At 36.3% G+C, this 27,353-nt stretch overlaps 1 protein-coding gene across 1 annotated transcript; it reads left to right on the top strand.

Moving 5' to 3' along the window:
• Positions 1-9,839: 9,839 nt before the first annotated feature.
• LOC140183965 (uncharacterized) lies at positions 9,840-12,423 on the top strand. Its single transcript, XM_072233786.1, has 5 exons — positions 9,840-9,951; positions 10,098-10,187; positions 10,688-10,753; positions 11,057-11,146; positions 11,864-12,423. The coding sequence occupies exons 1-5, from the start codon at positions 9,946-9,948 to the stop codon at positions 11,933-11,935; spliced, it is 324 nt and encodes a 107-aa protein (XP_072089887.1). The 5' UTR covers positions 9,840-9,945; the 3' UTR covers positions 11,936-12,423.
• Positions 12,424-27,353: the final 14,930 nt, after the last annotated feature.

Here is a 27,353-nt window from a genome sequence, read left to right as displayed (position 1 = left end):
ACCCCACAAGATCCCCACCTACCCCACCACTCTATCTCTTCTTCACCCATTCACCAATCACCTGAACACCTCTTCCCCAAAAACCCTTCACCTATCAAATTCCATCTTTCTCTTCACCACTCACATCCATCCTTCATAAAACCCCACCTACCTCACCCTTCAAATTCAAACCACTTTCCCTCCCAAACCCACCCATACATGACCGAACAATGAGGCCCCCCCACTCCTATATAAACCCATCTTCACTCCTTCATTTTCACACAACCAAACCACCACTTCTCCCCTTTTTTTGGCCGAACACAAAGCCATTCCCTTCTTCCTCATTTCTTCTTCTTCTACTCTCTTCTTTCTTTTTTTGCTCGAGGACGAGCAAACCTTTTAAGTTTGGTGTGGTAAAAGCAATGCTTTTTGTTTTTCCATAACCATTTATGGCATCCAAGGCCGGAGAAACCTCTAGAAAGAGGAAAGGGAAGGCAAAAGCTTCCACCTCCGAGTCATGGGAGATGGAAAGATTCATCTCAAGGGTGCACCAAGACCACTTCTATGAAGTTGTGGCCTTGAAGAAGGTGATCCCCGAGGTCCCTTTTTCACTCAAAAAGAGTGAATATCCGGAGATCCGACATGAGATCCGAAGAAGAGGTTGGGAAGTTCTTACCTACCCCATTCAACAAGTCGGAATCTTAATGGTTCAAGAGTTCTATGCCAATGCATGGATCACCAAGAACCATGACCAAAGTGTGAACCCGGATCCAAAGAATTGGCTTACTATGGTTCGGGGGAAATACTTGGATTTTAGTCCGGAAAATGTAAGGTTGGCATTCAACTTGCCCATGATGCAAGGAGATGAACATCCTTACACTAGAAGGGTCAACTTTGATCAAAGGTTGGACCAAGTCCTCACAGTCATATGTGAAGAGGGCGCCCAATGGAAGAGAGATTCAAGAGGGAAGCCGGTTCAACTGAGAAGGCATGACCTCAAACCCGTGGCTAGAGGATGGTTGGAGTTTATCCAACGCTCAATCATTCCCACTAGCAACCGGTCCGAAGTTACTATAGACCGGGCTATCATGATTCATAGCATCATGATTGGAGAAGAAATAGAAGTTCATGAGGTGATATCCCAAGAACTTTATAAGGTGGCGGACAAGTCCTCTACCTTGGCAAGGTTAGCCTTTCCTCATCTCATTTGTCACCTCTGTTATTCAGTTGGAGTTGACATAGAGGGAGACATCCCCATTAATGAGGACAAGCCCATCACTAAGAAGAGGATGGAGCAAACAAGAGACCCCTCTCATCATCAAATCCCTGAGATGCCTCAAGGGATGCACTTTCCTCCACAAAACTATTGGGAGCAACTAAACACCTCCCTAGGAGAATTGAGTTCCAACATGGGACAACTAAGGGTGGAGCACCAAGAACATTCCATTCTCCTCCATGAAATTAGAGAAGATCAAAGAATCATAAGAGAGGAGCAACAAAGACAAGGAAGAGACATTGAAGAGCTCAAGCACTCCATAAGATCTTCAAGAGGAAGAACAAGCCGCCATCACTAAGGTGGACCCGTTCTTTAATTTTCTTGTTCTTTATTTTCCTGTTTTTCGAATTTTAGTGCTTATGTTTGTCTATGTTTGTGTCTTGTGATCATTAGTGTCTTAGTGTCTATGCCTTAAAGTTATGAATGTCCTATGAATCCATCACCTCTCTTGAATAAAAAATGTTCTTAATTGAAAAAGAGTAGAATTGCATGAATTTTGAATTTTATAACAGTTTAATTATCTTGATGTGGTGGCAATACTTTTGTTTTCTGAATGTATGCTTAAACAGTGCATATGTCTTTTGAATTTGTGGTTCATGAATATTGGCTCTTGAAAGAATGATGAAAAAGGAGACATGTTACTGAGGATCTGAAAAATCATAAAAATGATTATTGAAGCAAGAAAAAAGCAGTGAATACAAAAAAAAAATTTCGAAAAAAAAAAGAGAAAAAGAGAAAGAAAAAGAAAGAAATAAAGTTGTGATCCAAGGCAAAAAGAGTGTGCTTAAGAACCCTGGACACCTCTAATTGGGGACTCTAGCAAAGCTGAGTCACAATCTGAAAAGGTTCACCCAATTATGTGTCTGTGGCATGTATGTATCCGGTGGTAATACTGGAAAACAGAGTGCTTTGGGCCACGGCCAAGACTCAATAAGTAGCTGTGTTCAAGAATCATCATACTTAACTAGGAGAATCAATGACACTATCTGGATTCTGAGTTCCTAAAGAAGCCAATCATTCTGAATTTCAAAGGATAGAGTGAGATGCCAAAACTGTTCAGAGGCAAAAAGCTAAAAGCCCCGCTCATCTAATTAATACTGATCTTCATAGATGTTTTTGGAATTCATTGCATATTCTCTTATTTTTATCTTATTTGATTTTCAGTTGCTTGAGGACAAGCAACAATTTAAGTTTGGTGTTGTGATGAGCGGATAATTTGTACGCCTTTTGGCATTGTTTTTAGTATGTTTTTAGTATGATCTAGTTAGTTTTTAGTATATTTTTATTAGTTTTTAGTTAAAATTCACTTTTCTGGACTTTACTATGAGTTTGTGTGTTTTTCTGTGATTTCAGGTATTTTCTGGCTGAAATTGAGGGACCTGAGAAAAATCTGATTCAGAGACTAAGAAGGACTACAGATGCTGTTGGATTCTGACCTCCCTGCACTCGAAGCAGATTTTCTGGAGCTACAGAAGCCCAATTGGCGCGCTCTCAACGGCGTTGGAAAGTAGACATCCTGGGCTATCCAGCAATATTTGATAGTCCATACTTTGCCCAAGATTTGATGGCCCAAACCGGCGTTCAAAGTCACCCTCAGAATTCCCAGCGTTAAACACCGGAACTGGCACAAGAATGGGAGTTAAACACCCAAACTGGGATAAAAGCTGGCGTTTAACTCCAAGAAGAGTCTCTACACGAAAATGCTTCAATGCTCAGCCCAAGCACACACCAAGTGGGCCCGGAAGTGGATTTTTATGTCATTTACTCATCTCTGTACACCCTAGGCTACTAGTTCTCTATATATAGGACCTTTTACTATTGTATTTAGAGCTTTTTGATCATGTTTTTATGATTGAACCCTCTTTGGGAGGCTGGCCATTCGGCCATGCCTAGACCTTGTTCTTATGTATTTTCAACGGTGGAGTTTCTACACACCATAGATTAAGGTGTGGAGCTCTGCTGTACCTCGAGTATTAATGCAATTACTATTGTTCTTCTATTCAATTCCGCTTGTTCTTGTTCCAAGATATCACTTGTTCTTCAACTTGATGAATGTGATGATCCATGACACTCATCATCATTCTCACCTATGAACGTGTGCCTGACAACCACCTCCGTTCTACCTTAGATTGGGTGAATATCTCTTGGATTCCTGATACACGATGCATGGTTGATCGCCTGACAACCGAGCCAGCTATTCCGTGAGATCAGAGTCTTCGTGGTATAGGCTAGAACTGATGGCGGCATTCAAGAGAATCCGGAAGGTCTAACCTTGTCTGTGGTATTCTGAGTAGGATTCAATGATTGAATGACTGTGACGAGCTTCAAACTCCTGAAGGCGGGGCGTTAGTGACAGACGTAAAAGAATCACTGGATTCTATTCCGGCCTGATTGAGAACCGACAGATGGATAGCCGTGCCGTGACAGGGTGCGTTGAACATTTCCACTGAGAGGATGGGAGGTAGCCACTGACAACGGTGAAACCCTTGCATAAGCTTGCCATGGAAAGGAGTAAAAAGGATTGGATGAAGACAGTAGGAAAGCAGAGAGACGGAAGGGACAAGCATCTTCATACGCTTATCTAAAATTCCTACCAATGAATTACATAAGTATCTCTATCTTTATCTTTATGTTTTATTCGTATATCACCCATATCCATTTGAGTTTGCCTGACTAAGATTTACAAGGTGACCATAGCTTGCTTCATACCAACAATCTCTGTGGGATCGACCCTTACTCGCGTAAGGTTTATTACTTGGACGACCCAGTACACTTGCTGGTTAGTTGTGCGAAGTTGTGTTTATGCCATGGTATTGAACACCAAGTTTTTGGATTCATCACCGGGGATTATTTGTGTTGTGAAAAGTATTGATCACAATTTCGCATACCAAGCTAGCAATTCAAAAGGCTTTTGATGAAGATAATGCTCCAACAATCACACAACAATCATGTCTTGATATCTAAGAGGTGAAGGCAACCAACAACAACACCAAGAAGAGGATTGTGACCAAGCCGCAATTGATCATATCCATAAAGAAGAAAAGGTCAACCACAACCAATTCTATCCCTGATCCAACAAGCAAGCTCAATCAAACTATTTACAAAAGGACGCTTACTGAGGAGAGGCCAAGACAAGGGACAATAGCTGAACCTTCTTCCCCTTGAGGTCATTCCTCTTAACAAGCTGGAAGAAGAGGAAGAAAGTGAGGCACAAAATGTCAAGCTAGTGACACTAAAAAAGTGCTTGTTGGGAGGTAACCCAACATGAGGTAGTTTTCTTTTCCCAACTATTTCAATAAAAAGGTTGAGCAGCTTTATTTGTATTGTAAGGAGCTAAGTTTGGTGTTACACACCAAAATAATCTAAGGGAGAATAAAGGATTCTAAGTTTGGTGTTCCACCAAAATCTCATTTAAAAACACATTCTCACCTCTGCATAAAAGGTTGCTAGCTCCAAGCAATCAGATAAATCATTTAATCATTGTCTGTTTCTAGGTTTTAGTTTTATTGCCTTTAGCAAAGACACAAGGATTTCACATATGGTTAACTTGATGCATAAGAAACATTGGCAAGGAACTAAGTTTGGTGTTCACACACCAAAGTAAGTTCAAAAGCCCACCAATAATTCGTGCATGATAACCATTTGCTCAAGGGCTTGAGAGACAAGCAACTTCTAAGAATTATGCAGGAAAATATTCAATCTGTGAAAATGATGCAAAGAGAAATGATGATGACAGAAGGAAAAGTTGTGACCCAACGGTTGTATTTACACTTAATCTTTGTTGCTAAGAAATATTTTAAATGGGGAATTCCTATATGTCTTGCTAAACTGTTCAATTAAATGAAAGTGAAAATGTTTGACAAAGATGCTAGCCTGCATTGTGTTTGTCATCCATCATTAGCTTGAATTATGTTTTGTTTCCCTGCTGCATAAATAAAAGAAAAATGTTCAAAATAGAAAGTGAATGTCCAATGTTGTAGATGTTAGAATGAAAGTCAGTGGTGGTACTTGTTTGATTCAACTGTTAGCTCATAAAACAAAAAGCTGCATAATAACATGATTCTTTGAAGTGTGAGTTAGTTTGCTAATATAATATGTCAATTAATGAAAGCCCCTTGAGAATGAATCAAAACAAAAAGAAAAGAAAGAGAAAAGCCAAAGAAACAAACAATAAGGCTAGACACCAATAGCTTGGACCCTTGGACATATGCATGTGGTGTTTTTGTACTAGGATATGCTTGGACAAGTAGGTTCTAAGGAGTATTTTGAAACTTGGCCACTTAGATCAACTGATTTGGGATTGCCAACCAAAAGTTCACTATCAAGAGCAACCTAGCTAGAAAACATTTAGTGATCCAAAGAGATGCTGGGCATCAATGTTCCTAGGAAGAAAATGTGAGCCATGTGTCTGTGGTGAAGAAATGTTGAGCAAAATTGAGCCAAAAGGCTGCTGCAACATTTGCCACCAAGCCTTCATTAAGTAATAAGCTTTCTAAGCAAAATAAAGAAGGAAAAGCTAGCAAGGGATCAAGCAAAAGTAAGGCAGTATAGCAGCAAGTCTAATGAACCTTTGAAGAAACATTTTTTTATCTATCAGCAACGAATAAATGAGCTACCATTGATCTGCATAAAACCCCATGAACCAAGTTTAATTATCTGCTAAATAAGGACATGCTTACTTCTGCTTTATTTCATTTTCTCTTATATTTAGTGCTTGCTTGAGGACAAGCAAGGTTTAAGTTTGGTGTTGTGATGACAAGTTATCTTATGCTAGCTTTTCAAGCATTTTTCACTTGTTTCATTTGGTTTTATGCACTTTCTTGCATTATAAGTAAGTGATTTGGAGTGGAATTGCATGGTTTTGTTGAATCAATCAATCATCCTTTATTTGACACTAAATCATGAGATTTAGGCTAAAATTAATTAGTTTTTGAATAATTTATAAACCTTGTGAATTTGGTGATACTTTGATTGGTTGTTTTGATTACTTGTAGGTGAAGAAAAGAAAGAAACAAGAAAGCGTGGCCTATGAAGCGTAGCCAAAGGAAACAAAAGCGTGGCACATCAAAGGAGAAAAGCCATAGCGCTCTCTATGAGAGCGTTACTCAAAGCCAAGAAAGCAAGGGGCAAGGAAGCTGCGCTCTCCTTGTCAACCGAGCGCTACAAGGAACCAAGAAAATAAGGCAAAATCAATAGCGCTCGGTTAACTGTGTTAACTTTATCGGGGCTTGGCACAAGAAAAAGCAAGGGTAAATGTTTGCTAGTGGAGGCCACAAGGTTCGAACCCATGAGTCAAGGGAAGGAAGGAGCGCTGCTCCAAAGGAAAATGAGCCAAAAGGGGCTCAACAAAGTTTGAACCCAGGACATGGAGGACCTAAGAGGAGCACTACTCTTCAAAGAGTTTTTCCAAAATGCTCGCAGCAAGCCTCGAAGCTGGGGACCTCACCAATGCAACAAAGGAGCTGCTCTCTCTCCATTCACCGAGCGATACATTGCTTGACACGGACAAGGAGCTGGGACGCACCAAACTTGGCAAGGCCAAGGCCTAGGGAGCTCTGTGCTCTTTGTGACAACCGAGCGCTACCCTGATGCTTGGTCCAAGGAGCTTGTCACGCAACATTGGAAGGCCAAGGCAAGGGGGAGTGTTGCGCTCTCCTTGCCAACTGAGCTGTGCCCTGGAAGTGTGACCCATGGTCCAAATTCAACTAAAATTCTAATTTAATTCAATTCTTCACCAAATTAAAAAGCCCACTCCAAATTCTGAAATCCAAAAATAGGAAGTGTATAAATAGAAGTTAGTTTGATTTAGAGAGGACTTTTTCTTTTCACCTTTTAGAGACTTTTACTTTACATTTTTCATTTTGGGAGCTCAATTTGAGATTTTAGCTTTGGGTTTGGGAATTGAAAGAGAGAATTGAGTTCTCTTCTTCTTTGTTCTGACTTCTACACTCTTCACTCTTTGTTTTGAATTTTGGATTGAGAATTGAAGGAATTCTGTTTCATTCTTGATCTGAACCTTTCTTTGTTTACTTTCTACATAATTTCAAAGAATTGTGATTTGGATCTAAGTTACCTTTACTGTTTTCATCTCTACTTCTTCTGAAATTGTTCTCTGTTGGATCAAGAAAGGAATTGAGATCTAGGCTTGTTCCCTAGTCTTATTCAACCCCTGAGATCTTCAACTTCTCTTTTAGTTATTGCAATTGAGCTGAATTTACTTTCTGTTTTGCTTCTTCAAGTAATTTTTCTTTTCTGTTTAGATCTGCTGCACTTTAATTCATCTTTTACTTCTCTGTTGATTGTCATTTACTTTCTCTTTTTTAATTTCTGAAATCCCAGCTCCCAAAGCAATTTACATTTCTTACACTCTAAACTTCAGCTATTTACATTTCTTGCAATCTAAGCTTCTGTCATTTATATTACTTGCACTTTAAGATTCAGATTCTTAATTTCTTTTGCCCTTTTAATTTACAGTCAATTACCCCTGTCTCTTTAAATTTCATGCAATTTAGCTTCTGTTGAATACAAATCACTCAAATTAACACTTGTTTGCTTGACTAAATCAACCACCTAACTAAAATTTCTCAATCCTTCAATCCCTGTAGGATCGACCTCACTCATGTGAGTAATTACTACTTGATGCGACCCGGTACACTTGTTAGTGAGTTTTGTGTTAGAACTCCGATTTCCACATCATCGATTCAATCACTTTTGTTGTTTCAGTTATTTAAAGAACAAATATCCAATCTTAAGAGAACTCTGAAACCAGCAACTTCAATCCAGGATAAATACTGATGGAAAAATAACATTTTCTTAAAAAATTATGTTCTAAATCATTAGATTTTCTTTTTTAAAAATATCATGTTTTATTTGTTGTATACTACATGGTTATTTCTGAATTATAATTCTAATTATAGTCTGCTATAAAGATAGAAATTATGTATTGTTTAGCTAGGTTATGGACATTTAAAGTTTTTTGTTACAGAAATTGTGTATTGCTTAAGCAGCTTACTAAGAAACTTTAGCTCCAATAGGTCTTCAAAATCGCTATTGCTAGCTATTGGCGGGACATCGATTAGCTGGTTGAACCAGGCGATCTGAAGAATCTATGCTCCTCTCTGGGTTAGCTACTGGCATGAGAGAAGAAGCTCTTCTACCATCAAGTTTAGTTAAATATTTTTTCTTCTTACGTATTTTAAGGGAAATTGTTCAAACTTTAATATTTTGAATTGTGTCCAATTTTACAGTGTCCGTTGTTAAAAATGATATAGTATATTTGTTGAAAATGATATAATTCAGGTATTGTTTATTTTTATGAGTCAATATGTATTACATGTACTTTTTAATAAAATAACGATAGAGTCTTATTTATGAGAAGAATTGAATAGTTGTGCCATACTTTTCACTATCTGTGAAAGTTTTTGTATTGGTTGTAACTGTGGTTGGTTTATTGGTATTTTATATGAATTTTAATTTGAATTCAAAAACTACAGAATGGGAACAAGAGAGAGGCATTAAGTTCAAAGATGATGATGTAAGTACTACATCCTTAATATAGTTGATATGTATTCACTAAAACAAGAAAAAAAACTTGATATGTGAGTTCAAAAAAGAAATGTTGGATGCTAACTAGTGCATTCTAATTAGTTGCTCATGTTTAAGTAATTTTGTGTCAAAATAATTTTCACTCTTTCTATGCTTGAAGATTACACCAACTCGCGGCAAGAAAAAGAGCAAGAATGTCATAAGCTGCGGGTAAGGTCCTCTTATTGGTTGAAATATTTTTTATTGGAATCCAGACAACACTTCAGTGTATCTGTCAAATTCACTTTCCCACAAATTCACTTTCCCTTCTTTGTTCATCTTTATTTGCTCTTAACATTTTGTTTGATTTTCTATTAAGTTGGTATTTCTTTGGTCTTTCTTTTTCATTGTTGGTTTTTTTATTTTAATTGGTTAGTTTCTGTTTTGGTTCCTTTTTCTATTTCATGGTTGTTCCTTCCTATTTTATTTGTCTGTTTACTCTTACTTTCTTTTCAGTTACTGCTTAAATAAACTTGTCTTCAAGGTTTTCTTAAGTGTAGTATTTCATGCTTTTAATTATCAAAAGGTTTTATGGCATCATACATTTCAAATGGAAAAAGATAAATGAGAATAATATAAATGAGAATATATTAAGAGAAAGGGAAGTCTTTGATTTGGGTTTATATATTGTGGTGTTTGCTACTTGTTATTCTATTAATACCTCAAAGTTGCCACCATGTGTCTGAGTTACACTCCCAATGATACCACTCCATTATTTTCTTGTCTACAATTACTACTTTAGGAGGATATATTGACTTACATGTAATTTTATCGTTATTTTCTATTTTGATTGTCAATAATGTAGCTTTTTTTTAACGATTTTATGCTCATTTATTTCAATCTTATGACTTGGTTATTGTTTACTGCATGCTTGGTTGTTGTACTAGGCAAAATCATTGGCTGAGAAGAACCAACGGGATCTACAAACTCAAAGAGAGCAAGCTAAAAGACATGTGAGTTGTCTATATTTATAGATTTATAAATTGGAGAGGAGAGGAGAATATGCTCATATAGATGCATTCCCTCTGTCTATCTTTCCTATTAGGTTGGGGGAAAGAAAAGAGGCTTGTCATCACTCCTTTCTTGGATTTTTTTAATATTATCTGATGCAGGTATTTTTTTTCTGTTTTAATATTGTAGTGTGTTCTTATTTAAGATTTGACTTTATAAGTTTTCCAGTAATTTTCATTTGTTTATGGCTTTATGCCAATTTTTATTATTTTTCTTTTTTCATTGAACTTTATCTTTCCGAATTCAGAGGCTTGCAGAGACACTAGATTTTGAAATTAAGTGCTGGGGTACAAGAAATGAGGAAAACTTGCGTGCTTTGCTCTCTACCTTACACTACGTACGTACTTTGTTGATGTAGTTTAGTAATCTCTAAATTTCTATATTCCAGATCTATAGTGGCCATAAGTATAATGACTTGGATTATCTATTTATCTTCCACCATTTTATTTATAACAAGTGTATATTTAACATGTTCTGCAAAATTATACATGTATCACTGAGATTTTGTGGCCATAATTTATTTTATTTTGATAACAAGTGCATAATTTACATCTTCTAGAAAATGATACATGTATCCCAAAAATGTTGATACATATTATTTTGTTAATGCCTCAAAGTTGCCCACCATGTGTTTGATTTAAGCTCCCAATGATACCACTCCATTGTTTTTTTATATACAATTACTACTTTAGGAGGATATATTGACTTACAAATAATTTTATCGTTATTTTCTATTTTGATTGTCAATAATGTAGCTTTTCTTTAATGATTTTATGCTCATTTAATTCAATCTTATGACTTGGTTGTTGTTTACTGCATGCTCGGTTGTTGTACCAGGCAAAAGCATTGGCTGAGAAGAACCAACGGGATCTACAAACTCAAAGAGAGCAAGCTGAGAGACACGTGAGTTGTCTATATTTATAGATTTATAAATTAGAGAAAAAAGGAGAATATGCTCATATAGATGCATTCTCTCTGTCTATCTTTCCTTTTGAGTTAGGGCAAAGGAAAGGGGCTTGTCTTCACTACTTTCTTGGCTTTTTTTATATTATATGATGTAGGTGTTCTTTTTCTATTTTAATATTGTAGTGTGTTCTAATTTAAGATTTGTCTTATTAGTTTTCTAGTAATTTGCATTTATTTATGGCTTTATGCCATGTTTTATAGTTTTTCTTTTTTCATTTAGCTTTACCTTTCTAAATTCAGAAACTTGGAGAGACATTGGATTTTGAAATTAAGTGCTGGGCTGCAAGAAATGAGGGGAACTTGTGGGCTTTTCTCTCCACCTTACAATATGTATGTACTTTGTTGACGTAGTTTAATAATCTCTGAATTTTCTGTATCCTAGATTTATAGTGGATATAAGTATAATGACTTGGATTATTTATTTATCTTCCACCATTTTATTTATAACAAGTGTATATTTATCATTTTCTGCAAAATCATACATGTATCACCAAGATTTTGTGGCCATAGTTTATTTTATTTTGATAACAAGTGCATAATTAACAAGTTCTACCAAATCATATTTTTCTTCATGAATCTTGAACCCGTCAAACGAGTCCTTTTGCTTAGTTTATATTGCTTTTTCTAGTATTTATTTTTTGGTATAATTATTTATATTTATGTTGACTAGATTCATTAATCAATGATGATCAGGTGCTGTGGCCTGAATGTGGTTGGCAACCAATTTTTTTGACTGATTTAATTATAGGCGTTGCTGTTAAAAAGGCTTATAGGAAAGCTACACTGTGCATTCATCCTAATAAAATACAACAAAAGGGTGCCACTTGATAAACCCCATCTTTAGGGTTTATCTTGTGTTGGATTTAGAGCATTTTATCAACCTTTTGCCATGTTTAACCAATGAATTAGCATGATTTTGTGATCTCTCCCGTATTTATGCTTGAATGTAAAAACATGCTTTTTAAGCCTTTAATTTGATAATTTTAATTCATCCTTGATTCCATAAGATGCCTTGATGTGTTTGCTAGTAATCTCAAGTTAAAATAGGCTAGGTATGAATCAAAGGAGCAAGGAAGAAATCATGCAAGTGGAGAGAAGCACAAAAAGTCAAAGAATTGATTTCGGCCAAGGACGCGCACGCACACAAGGCGCTCGCACGCACATCACTAAACCGGCCAGGGATGCGTACGCGTACCATGCGCACACGCGTCACAGTTCGCATGTGATTCTGTTACTACAACACGTGCCTGGCGATTTTGGAGGGCTTCTACAACCAACTTTGGCGCCAAACTGCATATAAGAACCAAGGACTGAAGGGGATTGACACACATTCACATCCATAGACTCATTTTACATTTTTAGATATTTTTAGTTAGTTACATTGTTAGAGAGAGAGACTCCAACCTCTCTCTAGGGTTCATCTTCATTTCCTCAATTTTCAACCATTCCTTGGTGAGATCCATTGCAACTCTCAATTTACTTTATTCATGTTATAGATCCTCTTCTCTAATCTCAATTAGTGCTTGTAATTGTTAAATCCTCATAGATCTTAGATTTAACTTTGTTGTTTTAAATTCTATTAATGCATTGGAGATCTCATTTTTCATTGTTGTTCATTGTTCATTGTTATTAATCTCTTGTATTGAACTACTTTGATTCTACGTTTCTTCTCAATTCTGCTATGTCTTTCATTCTTGCCCCCCAAATGTTTGAGAAAATGCCAACTTTAGATATGGAGTAGCATTCCCTCACTTGGCCTAGTGGTTGAGTCATTGGAGAAACGTGAATAATGGATGTCAATTGTTGATTGAGAATTGAGAATTGCTAATTGACTTGGAGTGCACTAAAGCTAGACTTCCCTAGGGTAAGACTAGGAATTGTGACTAAAGTTAGTTACTTTCACTTGATTTTCCTCTATGATTAGGGGTTAAGTGAAGCAATACTCTATTGTTATCAGAATTGAAGGAAGCTATAGTGATGAAACTTCCAATGTTCAACCTTGGCTAAGGCCTTTAATATTGATTGATTGTTGTTCACCTTTGTTAGCACTTTTATGCCACGTTCTACAAACCACCAAAGACCACTTAACTAATAACATGTATCCTTGTAGCATTCCTAGGGAAGAATGACTCGGGACTAATACTCTCGGTTATTGATTTGATTTGTTTGATGATGGATTTTGTGTCGGTTTAGACTATACTACGATTGGTTACTTGATAATTTCTATACCGGCTAAAATTTCATTTATCACCACTCTTCAACAGAAATATATTGCCGAGAAGGTGTTTGATGTAAGAACCTGCGTTTTCATGTAAAACTATTTTAATAAAATAATTTTAAGTGCCTGAGATAGATTCAAAATTTAGAAGTTTTAATTTGAAAATAAAAAGGTAAAGTTTGATTTCAACGAATTTTTCTGAGCTGGAAAATATATCTGTTTCGAAAAATTTTGTAAAAATGCGTGTTGGCGCCTAAGTTGGCAGTACCAGCTCTAGTCTGTCCAATACCACGTATTTTGGAAAATAATATTTTGAAGATTGATTTATTGTTTTGAAAGGGATAAAAATAATTTAGAATTGAAAACCAGGCACTAATCTTAAAAGTTTTGGCCCAAAGTGGGCCAAACGGGCCGAAAATGCTAACGGGTTAGATTGGGCCCAAATCGAGCCCAAGACCGAACATATATAAGCTCATTAAATGAGATTTGAGCTCATTTCTTCCCCAAAAGAAAAGAGGGCCGCGGTTTTGAAGAGAGGAGAGGAAGAAGAGAGTGTACTATTCACCTCCACATTCCGGGAGCCATAACTTTTGATCTGGAGCTCCGATTGACGAGCCGATTGTGGCCACGTGAAGCTCTTGACGAGCTCTTATTTTATATCCAAGTTTTATTGGTAAGAACTCGAAGCTCAAGTCCCAGATTTCTTCCCTAAGTTTTTGCATATTTTTGGGTTGGGGTTTTAAGCATGTTTTGTGGTTTTGCTTATTTAGGTGATCTCTAGTAGCGGGTAATTATTGGATTTCACTCCTAATCTCATTGGATAATGTAAGGTTCCACTAAACCCTTGTATTTAGATGTTTTGTGTATCTTAGGTTTTGATTTGGTATATATATGTGATGTTAGACTCTGTTGTGCTGTTTGTTGGAGTTGGTTGATGCCTTGGATCAAGCTTGGTGGCTTCGTTTTGGTGTTTTGGTACGTTTGGGAATCGGCCAAGGTATGGTATCGGTTTCCTTTATGTAATATGTAATGTTCACGGACACTTAGGCTAGTGGACCCTAAGATAAGATTGAATGTGGTTGATGTATGAATAATTATAAGTGAATTGAAGTAAATTGTTGGTTGTGTTGGATGATTGTGGTTGATGATGATTGTTGGGAATTATTGGTATTGATAAGTATTTATGGTGATTTGTTACATTGATGAATAATAAGGATTATGAGAATTTAAGGTAATAAGTTAGTGTAAATGCGTGTGGTGGGTTGGAAAAAAAGATATTGATGATTATGATGTGTGATGATATATTATGATGATGAATGTGGGTTTTGAATCTTATGGTTGGTGATAATATTGAATGATGTTGATTTGAGTTAATATTGCAAGAGGATGCATTATTGATGTTAAGCTATGATTGATGGTGGATGATAATTATGATGATGATGGGTGGTAAGTGAAGTGATTATGTATGAGAAATTATTGTTGATGTGTATGTTGAGTGTGGTAATATGAATGTGGATAAAGATTGATAATATTGAGGTTAATTAATGAGGATTTGAAGTGGTTGTTGATGTTTGTTGTTGGTTAAAGATTATTTATGAAGGTTTTGGATGTTGATGATTAAGAAATTTGATGGTATTGAGTGGTGTAATTGGGATATTATGGATGGTTGAGTTGGAAAAGGAATGGTATGGACCTTTATGTTGTTTTGGTGTTGTTTAGGTTGTGAATGGTTTGGTTTGAATTGTGAATTTTGGTAAAATTGAGGTTTTGAGGATTTTGGTAAAAATAGATTTTTGGTGAACTTTTTCTGATCATAACTTTTGCCTCGGTTTTAAAAATTTGTTAAATTTTGGTTTGGAAATAAAGATTATTGAAACCCCTTCGATTTGATATAAGGTTTGTAAAATTTCGATTTTTGTAGAGAAAGTTATGATCATTCAAAGATTGGTGTCGAAATCTGAAATTTTGCAGAGTTGCAGAATTTTGTGATTTCTGGTATGTGCATACGTACAGCCTTGTGCGCACGCACACACCAATGGAGTTTTACAATCTGTGCATACGCACAGCCCTGTACACACGCACAAGTTGGGAAGGACCGTCTGTTGGGGGCACTAGCACAGGTTATGCGAGTGAACAGACCTTACAAGATTTGGTACCTGTGCGTACGCACACTCCTTGTTTCACAAATTTAAACTTTGTTTTTCAACTATTTCACCTTCCCAACAAGGTTGCAAGCTTCTATAATACCATTACGGAGGTCTAGGTCTCTGGTGTATGAAGGATGAGTTTGGTTGAGAGAGAAGGAAGAGTAGTGAACTTGGTGAGTACGGACAACAAATTGAGAAACTGATGAGCTAATATGTTCGGAATGGAATTAAGAAATGATGATGGTTATTATGAGCTTGATGGGTATTGAAAGAAAGTGTGCCAGGCACTATATACTTGGAATGTTGAGAATTGATCATTGAAAGTGATTTGAGATGAGAAATGGTGATGACTGGTGATGATTTGACATCGATGGACTTGTTGGGTGTAGATAGTGTGTCAGGCACTATATCCTTGGAATGATTTATGATGAAATAGATGTTGTTGTTGCTGTTTTTCTTCTCTGCTGCAAGAGTGTTCCAGTCACTATATCCTCAGAATGAGCATGCAAGTGTGCCAGGCACTATATCCTCGGAACGATAGTGTGCCAGGCACTATATCTTCGGAACAAAAGAGTGCCAGGCGCTATATCCTCAGACGTGGCAAAAAGGTGACATCTGAAAGGATGTGTTGGGTTGGCATTCAAAGACTGACAAGCGATATCACAAGCCAATAGGATAGACATTCATCATTTGCATCTCTTATGTGCTTTCTTGCTTAGACTACTTGAGTTTGCCTAATTGTATAATATGCCTACTTGCTTCTTGAATTACTTGCTATATATGATTATTACCTGTGTATTACTTGTTTGCATTAATTGTGATTGTCTAGTGTTGAGTAGGTTAGGTAGGCGGTGGCGATGGGATCGCACGGAGGTTAGGTTGGCAAAGGCTGTGGGATACAGCGGTGTGATTAGTATTAGTTAGAATTCTCCGAAGTTTAGATAACCCGGTTTATGGTTTAAGTTCTTTATATATTCATTTATTTTGTTCTAAGCTTGAATATCCATATATGGTGTGAAGTTCTAGGATTGCCTTTGAAAAAGATTTAAAATTTAATTTTGAAAAGATAAGAAGTTGGAAGATATTTTGAAATCAAAATTTTGAAAAAGATAAAAAGATATGATGAAAAATATTTAATTAAAAGATATGATGGAAAAGATATTTTGAAAAATATTTGATTTTTAAAATCAAAATTTGATTACTTGACTAACAAGAAACTAAAAGATATGATTCTAGAATTTAAAGATTGAACCTTTCTTAACAAGAAAGTAACAAACTTCAAATTTTTGAATCAATCACATTAATTGTTAGTAAAATTTTTGAAAATTATGAAATAAAGATAAGAAAAAGATTTTAAAATTCAATATTAAAAATTTTCGAAAAATAGTAAGAAAAATGAAAAAGATTTGATTTTTGAAAAAGTTTTGAAAAGATAAGATTTTTAAAATTGAAAATTTGACTTGACTTATAAGAAATAGCTAAGTTTTAAAAATATTTGACTAAGTCAACTCAAATTTTCAAAATTTTGAGAGAAATAAGGAAAATATATTTTTTTTATTTTTGAACCTTTAATGATGAGAGGGAAAAACATAAAAATGACCCAAAACATGAAAATTGTTGGATCAAAACCAATGATGCATGCAAGAACACTATGAATGTCAAGATGAACACCAAGAACAACTTAAAGATCATGATGAATATCAAGAACATATTTTTGAAAAATTTTTTATGCAAAGAAAACATGCAAGACACCAAACTTAGAAATCTTTAATGCTTAGACACGATGAATGCAAAAATGCATATGAAAAACAACAAAAAATACAAAACAAGAAAACATCAAGATCAAACAAGAAGACTTACCAAGAACAACTTGAAGATCATGAAGAACACCATGCATGAAAATTTCGAAAAATGCAAAATTTTTAAAAACATGTAATTGACACCCAACTTAAAAATTGACACTAGACTCAAACAAAAAACACAAAAATATTTTTGATTTTTTTCGATTTTATAATTTTTTTGGATTTTATTTTATATTTTTTGAAAACATATTTTGAAAAGAGGAAGTAATGAATCCAAAGTCCTCAATCAGAATTCCAGGAATCATATAATGTTAGTCTAAAGATCTGGTCCAGGAATTAGACATGGCTTTACAGCCAACCAGGCTTCAACATGTTACATGAACTCTAGAATTCATTCTTTAAAACTCTGAAAATTTTCGAAAATAGGTGATGAATTTTTGAAAAATTTTTGAAAATAAAACAAAAAAAGAAACTTACCTAATCTGAGCAACAAGATGAATCGTCAGTTGTCCAAACTCGAACAATCCCCGGCAACGACGCCAAAAACTTGGTGCACGAAACTGTGATCATCAACAATGGCGCCAAAGACTTGGTAGCGCTCTCAAACGTGAATCACACTTTGTCACAACTCCGCACAACTAACCAGCAAGTGCACTGGGTCGTTGATGTAGCGGAAATTGGCGAGTTAAGAAATTATTAATAGAAATACGTTGCAAGTATAGTCCTTAACCAGCCAAAAATCCGCTTATCAATTTAGAAAGGTTGTCACAATATTGAAATTAAAATACTGGGAGTATGAATCCCATGTCGTCTCCCAACGAGTTGCAGAAAGATGTGCTATTTTATCAATCAGGTGTTTTCAAAAATGGTTGAGTTGATAAACAGGAAATTAATTTAGAGAATTTAATTAATTTTAAATAAAAGCCTTGACTGGGAGTAGATTAGTTGGAAGCCCTATTCTTGTTGAAGAACTCTCAAGATTAATTAATAATTGGAAGTTGCTCTGCTTAGTTATCCCTTACTAGGTAAAGGAAAGTCAAGCAAGTTGGAAAGATATTTCTAGTCACAAGTCCTAATCCTCTCCCTTGGGAAGGACTAATGTCAATGATTAGAGGGTGATCCAACAATAAATCCAATTATAATTTCTCTCTTGAGTGATTCAACTCAAGGTTTCCTTTCAATCGTCTCCCAATCAAGTTATGGAACTACTCACTCATTATAATTATAAACTTCACAGAATTAATGGGAAAAATAAAAGAAGACATAATAAATAATAATGAAAGGGATTAATTGAAAGTAAAAATAGTGTATATTAATAACTTGTGAAAATAATCAAATGTCAACTCTGGAGGAATTAGGAATATGGAAGAATAAATGAAAAGTAAATAACAGAATATAATGACTAGTATCGGAGGTAGACTCGTCTCAAGCTAAAGCCAAAACCTTCAAAATCCTAATTATGAATGTTCAAGTGAGTAAACCTAGGGGAGGAGTAAATTCAGATCTAAAAACTAAAAATTATGCGAAATGAATGTTGTCTTTTGTATCTGCATGTTCCTTGGCTCTAATCTATGTTTCTGGGCCGAAACCTGGGTTGAAATCCGGCCTAGAAACTCTGCCAGCAACTTCTGAAATTTTGCAGATCACGCATGTCACGCGGCCGCGATGTCCACGCGTTCGCGTCACTCAGCATTTCTCGTACCACACGTGTGCGTCGTCCACGCGTTTGTATCACTCAGCATTTCTCGTACCACGCGTGCGCGTCGTCCATGCAGCTTCCAATCCACACGGTTGCGTCAGGCACGTGAGCGCGTCACTGTGATTTCTTCCTTTTCGCACGGTCGCGTAAGTCATGCGACCGCGTGACTTCTCGCTGGTTATCTCCTCAATTCTCTGTGTTCCTTCCATTTTTGCATGCTTCCTTTCCATCCTTTAAGCCATTCCTGCCCTGTAATTCCTGAAATCACTTAACACACATATGAAGGCATCTAATGGTAATAAGAGAGGATTAAATAAAAGAAAATAAAAGCCAAAGAAACATGTTTTCAATCATAGAATATTTTTAGGAAGGAATTGTAATTACATTTAAATCATATGAATAAGTGGGCAAAGACTTGATAAAACCACATAATTAAACACAATATGAATCATAAAATAGCGGTTTATCAGTCGTCCAAGTAATAAACCTTATGTGAGTAAGGGTCGATCCCACGGAGATTGTTGGTATGAAGCAAGCTATGGTCATCTTGTAAATCTCAGTTAGGCGGATAATAAATGATTATGGAGTTTTCGAATAATAATAATAAATAAATAGAAAATAAAGATAGAAATACTTATGTAGATCATCGATGGGAATTTCAGATAGGCGTATGAAGATGCTGTGCTCTTTCTGAATCTCTGCTTTCCTACTGCCTTCATCCAATCCTTCTTACTCCTTTCCATGGCAAGCTGTATGTAGGGCATCACCGTTGTCAATGGCTACATCCCATCTTCTCAGTGAAAAAGGTCCAAATTCTCTATCACGGCACGGCTAATCATCTGTCGGTTCTCAATCATGATGGAATAGAATCCATTGATTCTTTTGCGTTTGTCATCACGCACAACAATCGCGAGTTTGAAGCTCATCACAGTCATTCAATCCCTGAATCCTACTCGGAATACCATAGACAAGGTTTAGACTTTCCGGATTCTCATGAATGCCGCCATCAATTCTAGCTTATACCACGAAGATTCTGATTAAGGAATCCAAGAGATACTCGCTCGTTCTAAGGTAGAACGGAAGTGGTTGTCAGTCACGCATGTCATGGATTGAAGTGTCACGAATCATCACATCCATCAGGTTGAAGTGCAACGAATATCTTAGAACAAGAATAAGCTGAATTGAATAGAAAATAGTAGTAATTGCATTAAAACTCGAGTTACAGCAGAGCTCCACACCCTTAATCTATGGTGTGTAGAAACTCCACCGTGAAAATACATAAGTGATGGTGGTCCAGGCATGGCCGAATGGCCAGCCCCCAAATGTGATATGAATTTAAAAATAAGGGAAAAGGACCTGGTCAAAAGACACCTTGTACAATAGTAAAAGTTCTATTTATACTAAACTAGCTACTAGGGTTTACAAAAATAAGTCTTAGTGCAGAAATCTACTTCTGGGGCCCACTTTGGTGTGTGCTTGGGCTGAGCTTGAGCTTTACGCGTGCAGAGGCTTCTCTTGGAGTTAAACGCCAAGTTGTAATATGTTTTTGGCATTTAACTCTGGTTTGTGACGTGTTTCTGGCGTTTTACTCTAGAATGCAGCATGGAACTGGCGTTGAGCGCCAATTTACGTTATCTAATCTCGAGTAAAGTATGGACTATTATATATTTCTGGAAAGCTCGGGATGTCTACTTTCTAACGCCTTTAAGATCGCACCATTTGGAGTTCTGTAGCTCCAGAAAATCTATTTCGAGTTCAAGGAGGTCAGAATCCAACAGCATCAGCAGTCCTTTGTCAGCCTTCTTATCAGAGTTTTGCTCAGGTCCCTCAATTTCAGCCAGAAAATACCTGAAATTACAAAAAAATACACAAACTCATAGTAAAGTCCATAAATGTGAATTTTACATAAAAACTAATGAAAGCATCCCTAAAAGTAGCTAGATCCTACTAAAAACTACCTAAAAATAATGCCAAAAAGCGTATAAATTATCCGCTCATCAGGCATCCTGGGGCCTTACATCTTACATCATTGGGCACTGTTACCATACTGAGAATTTCCGGTTCTCATTCCGTACTTTGTTGTTATTTTTCAGATGCAGGTCGTAATTTACTCCGGTGAGATTGTGGATATGGTGACAGAGCGGAGTATGGTTTGTCCTTGTTTATTTCTGTTTTACTTTTGTCATAGTAGTCTCTCACCTTTTGTATATTTATCTTTATGGCCTTAGAGGCTTATTTGAGAGATAGGTTGTATAAGTTGTTTTAACTCCAAAATTCTGTATGTCTCTATATAACTAGTTGGCTTAAACTCTGCAAGCTGTGACTAGTTCCCTATGAGTATTATGTTCTTATATTTATATATGTTTTATTCTCTCGTACATATACCTTGTATCTTATGTGTTAGCTTCGTGTGAACGTTTCACGCTTTTGCAATTCTGTCTTTGAGCTTAATCCTTCATCAGGCTTCTAGAATATATTATTTCCTTCTATATATAAATATGTATAGGCCTTAAGACTGTCATAATCTCTGATTAACTTTTGCTTTACGACTAGAGGTAAGGCTTAGAATAATTGGGGTGTTACATTTAGTGGTATCAGAGCGGTTCGTCCTCATGAGCTTGAGGGATGGACTGATTGTACTTCGTTGCACACTCTGGGTCATTTTTCTTTCGTGCTATTTAGGATATCTGTTTGACATTCATAGCATGCTTATTTGTGAGTGCCTTTGGGTATAATTGAAGCACTGAACTTGAGATATTGAGACTGATCACCTCGATATCAATTGTTTTGCGTGTAAAAGAAACCCAAATGGCAACTCACGGATGAGGTCGATCACGTTAACAAAGAGGTAGTGAGGATGGCTAACCTAGCCTATGCGTTACGAGTGCAACATGTTCCGAAAAAAGTCTGTTCGTAGGGTTGCGGCATATCAGTTGATGGGTGAGACTCAACACTGGTGGCAAGAGAAGTGCTGACTGTTTCTTTTGCGATTTTTACTTATTATTTTCAGTTTCTAACTGGTATGGTCTTGAACCATATTAAAAATGGTTTTAAAGGTTAACATGATTTTCAAATTTGGTTTGAAACTTTTGGTTTAAATATTTTGCTTTTGGAAACTAAGTCGAAACTCTTGGTCTAAATAATATGGTTTATAGAAAAAAAGTGAGTTTTAGATTTTCTTGAATTGTGAATTTGGTTTCAACCTTAATTTAACAAAAAGGAATCAAGTTGCAACACTTTCATTTAAGAATAAATGATTTTAGTCTTTTGAAAAAGGCTTGAGATTGAACTTCTTTTGAATGTTTTGGAAAAATGTTACAAAAATCGGTATTTGTTTTAAGAAAAATTTTGAATTCTTGATGATGATAATCAGAGTGTCGCAGCAGAAGGAGAAAGAGAACATCGGCACGGTAGGACGATTTGGTGGGGATATATCGTATAACTCGGATTTTCGAGGGCGAAAATCTTTTTAAGGAGGGGAGGATGTAAGAACCCGCGTTTTCCTGTAAAACTATTTTAATAAAATAATTTTAAGTGGCCGAGATAGATTCAAAATTTAGAAGTTTTAATTTGAAAATAAAAAGGTGAAATTTGATTTCGATGAATTTTTCTAAGTTAGAAAATATATCTGTTTCGAAAAGTTTTGTAAAAATTTGTACTGGCGCCTAAGCTGGCAGTACTGGCTCTAGTCTGTCCAGTACTGCGTATTTTGAAAAACAATATTTTGAAGATTGATTTATTGTTTTGAAAGGGATAAAAATAATTTAGAATTGAAAATCGGGTACTATTCTTAAAGGTTTTCGCCCAAAGTGGGCCAAACGGGCAAAAAATGCTAACGGGTTAGACCGGGTCCAAACCGGACCCAAGACCCAACATATATAAGCTCATTAAATGAGCTTTGAGCTCATTTCTTCTCCAAAAGAAAAGAGGGGTGCGGTTTTGAAGAGAGGAGAGGAAGAAGAGAGTGTACTATTCACCTCCACCTTCCGGTAGCCATAACTTTTGATCTGCAGTTCCGATTGACGAGCCGTTTATGGCCAAGCGAAGCTCTCGACGAGCACTTCCTTTCTATCTTAGTTTTACTGGTAAGAACTCGAAGCTCAAGTCCCAGATTTCTTCCCTAAGTTTCTACACGTTTTTGGGTTGGATAAGGTAAGGTTCCACTAAATCCTTGTGTTTAGTTGTTTTGTGTATCTTAGATTTTGATTTGGTATATATATGTGATCTTAGATTAAGTTGTGGTGTTTGTTGAAGTCAGTTGAGGACTTGGATCAAGCTTGGTGCCTTCGTTTTGGTGTTTTGGTGCGTTTGGGAATCGGCCAAGGTATGGTTTCCGTTTCCTTTATGTAATATGTAATGTTCATGGGCACTTAGGCTAGTTGACCCTAAGATAAGATTGAATGTGGTGATGTATGAATAATTATAAGTGAATTGAAGTAAATTGTTGGTTGTGTTGGATGATTGTGGTTGATGATGATTGTTGGGAATTATTGGTATTGATTAGTATTTATGGTGATTTGTTACATTGATGAATAATGAGGATTATGAGAATTTGAGGTAATAAGTTAATGTAAATGTGTGTGGTGGGTTGGAAAAAAAATATATTAATGATTATGATGTGTGATGATATATTATGCTGATGAATGTGGGTTTTGAGTCTTATGGTTGGTGATAATATTAGATGATGTTGATTTGAGTTAAAATTGCGAGTGGATGCATTATTGATGTTAAGCTATGATTGATGGTGGATGATAATTATGATGATGATGGATGGTAAGTGAAGTGATTATGTATGAGAAATTATTGTTGATGTGTATGTTGAGTGTGGTCATATGAATGTGGATAATGATTGATAATGCTGAGGTTAAGTGATGAGGATTTGAAGTGGTTGTTGATGTTTGTTGTTTGTTAAAGCGTGCAAGGCACTATATCCTCAGAACAAAAGCGTGCCAGGCATTATATCCTCGGACGTGGCAGAAAGGCGACATCCGAAAGGATGTGTTAGGTTGGCATTCATAGACCGACAAGTGATATCACAAGCCAATAGGATAGACATTCATCATATGCATCTCCTATGTGCTTACTTGCTTTGACTACTTGGGTTTTCCTAATTGTATAATATGCCTACTTGCTTCTTGAATTACTTGCTATATATGATTATTATATGTGTATTACTTGTTTGGATTAATTGTGTTGTTTGGTGCTAAGGAGGTTAGGTAGGCGGTGGTGATGGGATCGCACGGAGGTTAGGTTGGTGAATGCTGTAGGATACATCGGTGTGATTAGTATTAGTTAGAATTCCCCTAAGTTTAGATAACCCAATTTATGGGTTAAGTTCTTTATATATTTATTTATTTTGTTCTAAGCTTGAATATTTGTATGTGGTGTGAAGTTCTAGGATTGCCTTCAGCATCCCGGGACCTTACATCTTACATCATTAAGCACTGTTACCATACTGTGAACCTTCGCTTCTCATTCCATACTTTGTTGTTGTTTTTCAGATGCAGGTCGTAATCTACTCCGGTGAGATTGCAGATATGGTGACAGAGCGGAGTATGGTTCGTCCTTATTTATTTCTGTTTTACTTTCGTCATAGTATTCTCTCACCTTTTGTATATTTATCTTTATGTCCTTAGAGGCTTATTTGAGAGATAGCTTGTATAAGCTGTTTTAACTCTAAAATTCTGTATGTCTGTATATAACTAATCGGCTTAAACTCCACAAGCTGCGGCTAGTTTCCTATGAGTATTATATTCTTATATTTATATATGTTTTATTCTCTCAAACCTATACCTTGTATCTTATGCATTAGCTTCGTGTGAACGTTTCACGCTTTTGTAATTCTGTCTTTGAGCTTAATCCTTCATCAGGCTTCTAAAATATATTATTCCCTTCTATATATAAATATGTATAGGCCTTAGGACTGTCGTAACATTTGATTAACCTTTGCTTTATGGCTAGAGGTAAGTCTTAGGATAATTGGAGTGTTACATTTAGTGGTATCAGAGTGGTTCGTCCTCATGAGCCTGAGGGATGGACCGATTGTACTTCGTTGCACACTCTGGGTCATTTTTTTTTGCTATTTAGGATATCTGCTTGATATGCATAGCATGCTTGTTTGTGAGTGCCTTTGGGTATAATTGAAGCACTAAGCTTGAGACATTGAGATTGATCACTGATGAATCCATATTTGATGATGATTTTTTGTTGGAATTCAATGGATTTAATCATATAAACTTGCACTTATTCCCTTGAATAGCATGCTTTTGAACTTTCCATTCAATTTCTGCTTGATTATGAAAATATGCTCTTTTGCGCCTACTTTAATCTATTTTATTCCATTTGCCTTCCATTCGATGCCTTGATGTTGTTTGTGAGTGATTTCAGGTGTATAAGATAGGAATGGTTGGGAGAAAATGGAAGAAGAGCATGCAAAGTGGAGGAAACATGAAGAATCAAAGGAGATGAGCTCAGAGACGTGTGCATACACACAGACCTACTTGGGTATGCACAGGCGTCCAATCAGAGCGCATGGATCGTTTTGAGCACCTCGCGCGTCCATTCAAGCATCGCCTAGTGTGCGTGCGCACAGCTACTTGTGCGTACGCACAAGAAGAGATTTTCGCAAAGTGTACGAACGCACAAGTCTGTGCGTCCGCACAGGTGTCCGCACATGCCTTCATTAAAATGGCACGTGACTCGCAAATTTGGGGCATTGGAGGCCCATTTCTGAAGTCTTTTAGCTCATATTGAAGGAGAAATGAAGACCATAACATAGGATATCATTAGTATAGTTTAAGAGTAGTAGTAGGAAGCTTTAGTTTAGTTTTTCTCTAAGTTTTTCAACATCTCTATTAGGGTTTATATTAGGGTTTTACATTCAAATGCCATTTCCATTTTTTATCTTGGATTTTGCTAGCTTCCATTGTAAGTATTTCTTTGTTATTACTCTTTATAGTTACATTGTTCTTACTCTTTCTTCTAATTCAAGTTATAGTTCAATTTTACTTCTCTTTTGCAATTTTAATTTCTTGTTGATGAATTTGATGTTTGATGTTTGTTTCATGTTTCTTGTGTTATTTTTGTTGATTGAGATCATTTGTTGCTTTTGGTTTCAAGCTTTTTCTCATTTTCCCCATGTTTAATGTTTTTGCCCACCAAGTGTTTGACAAAATGTCAACCATGGTTTTAGGCTAAATTTTTGGCTCTTGGCTTGGGTAAAGTGAGCAATTGGGTTCCTAGAGTTGGAATGTCAAACATTTAGTGTCAATTCTTGGATTGTTAATTGTTCTTGTTCCCACAAACGCTAATTTGTTGCTAAGGCAATTAGCAAGCAATTTAGGATTTGTGGGTTAAGAACACTTATGCTCATAGTTGTGGTTCCAACAAGGAAAGGACCCTTAGCTCACTCCAAGCTAAGACTCTTTTTATGTTTTCAATTCTTCATACACATTTATGTTAATCTCTTTTATACTTTACTTGTTTATATTACAAAGTTGGTTCTTTAATTTCTTCATTAGTTCAATCCTTACAATTTTGCATGTTCTTTTATTGATTTATATGTTCATTTCTTTATTGAAAACCCCTTGATCACTACAACCGGAATTGTGCACTCATTGATCTCAAGTGTTCCTTGGAAGACGACCCGGGAGTCAAATACTCTCGGCTTTGAATTGGTTTTGAATTGTGACACATCTTTTGAATTTGCAATTTGATTGTGAGAGTTGTTGTTGGTTTGGACTATGCTACCAACGGATTGTTGCTTGTTTTGATCGATTTCAAACCGACAATATTTCCCCACACCTCAAATTTTGGTGCCGTTGCTGGGGAATCACTTTAAGTGCAATGAGTACTATAATTTTGGTTGTTGTATATATGTGAATAGTGTGAATACTTGATTTTAGTTTGCTACTTGGCACTAATTGTAGGTACTATTTTTCTCTCTAGTTAGTCTTAGTAGTTGTTGATTGTTAAGTAGTTGGTTCTTGTTTACTTGCCTATTTTTGTTTTGCTTTTCATAATTGTATGCTTTCATTGCCTCCTCAGTTGAATGACACGGTCACTTCCAGACCCGAGCTTGGCCACTTTTTATCCGGAAATTGAAAGAACTTTAACTCGTATAAGGTAAGCTCGGTGCCGACTAGCTTTTGTGAATAGTAAATCGGGCTCACTTGAAGAGCACACCAATTCACTATCACCATCAACCCGTGACCATCATTCTCCAATCAACGAGGAGACCTTATATTCATTTGTGGGGAGTACTGAATTCTCTTTGCGTGACTCAGGTGACATAGTCATGGCAGACCCACCTCGTAGAATCACCTTGAAGGAAGCCGGAGCTCCTGATCTTAACTTGCAACCGCTTCAAATCCTGTATCCGGCTTTGGATCCAAATTTCGAGCATAAGTCCGGCACAATAAACTTTCTCCCCAAATACAATGGATTACCTGGGGAGGATCCTCTGAAGCATCTAAAGGATTTTCAAGTTGCCTGGGCCATTGCGAGAAGACATGGGGCAGATGAAGCCGCAGTGTTAGTCTTCGCTTTCCCTTTCTCTTTGGAAGGAAAAGTGAAGGAGTGGTTTTATACTCAACTGGAAAAAGTTAGATCTAATTGGGACTTGCTGCGTAAAAAATTTTTGGAAAAGTTCTACCCTCCTCAGAAAACAGAC

This window comes from Arachis hypogaea, chromosome 1, assembly GCF_003086295.3.
Source record: "Arachis hypogaea cultivar Tifrunner chromosome 1, arahy.Tifrunner.gnm2.J5K5, whole genome shotgun sequence".
In the NCBI taxonomy this organism is placed as follows: domain Eukaryota; kingdom Viridiplantae; phylum Streptophyta; class Magnoliopsida; order Fabales; family Fabaceae; genus Arachis; species Arachis hypogaea.
Note: the sequence above shows the minus strand (reverse complement) of the source record. Positions and strands in the feature narration are given on the sequence as shown.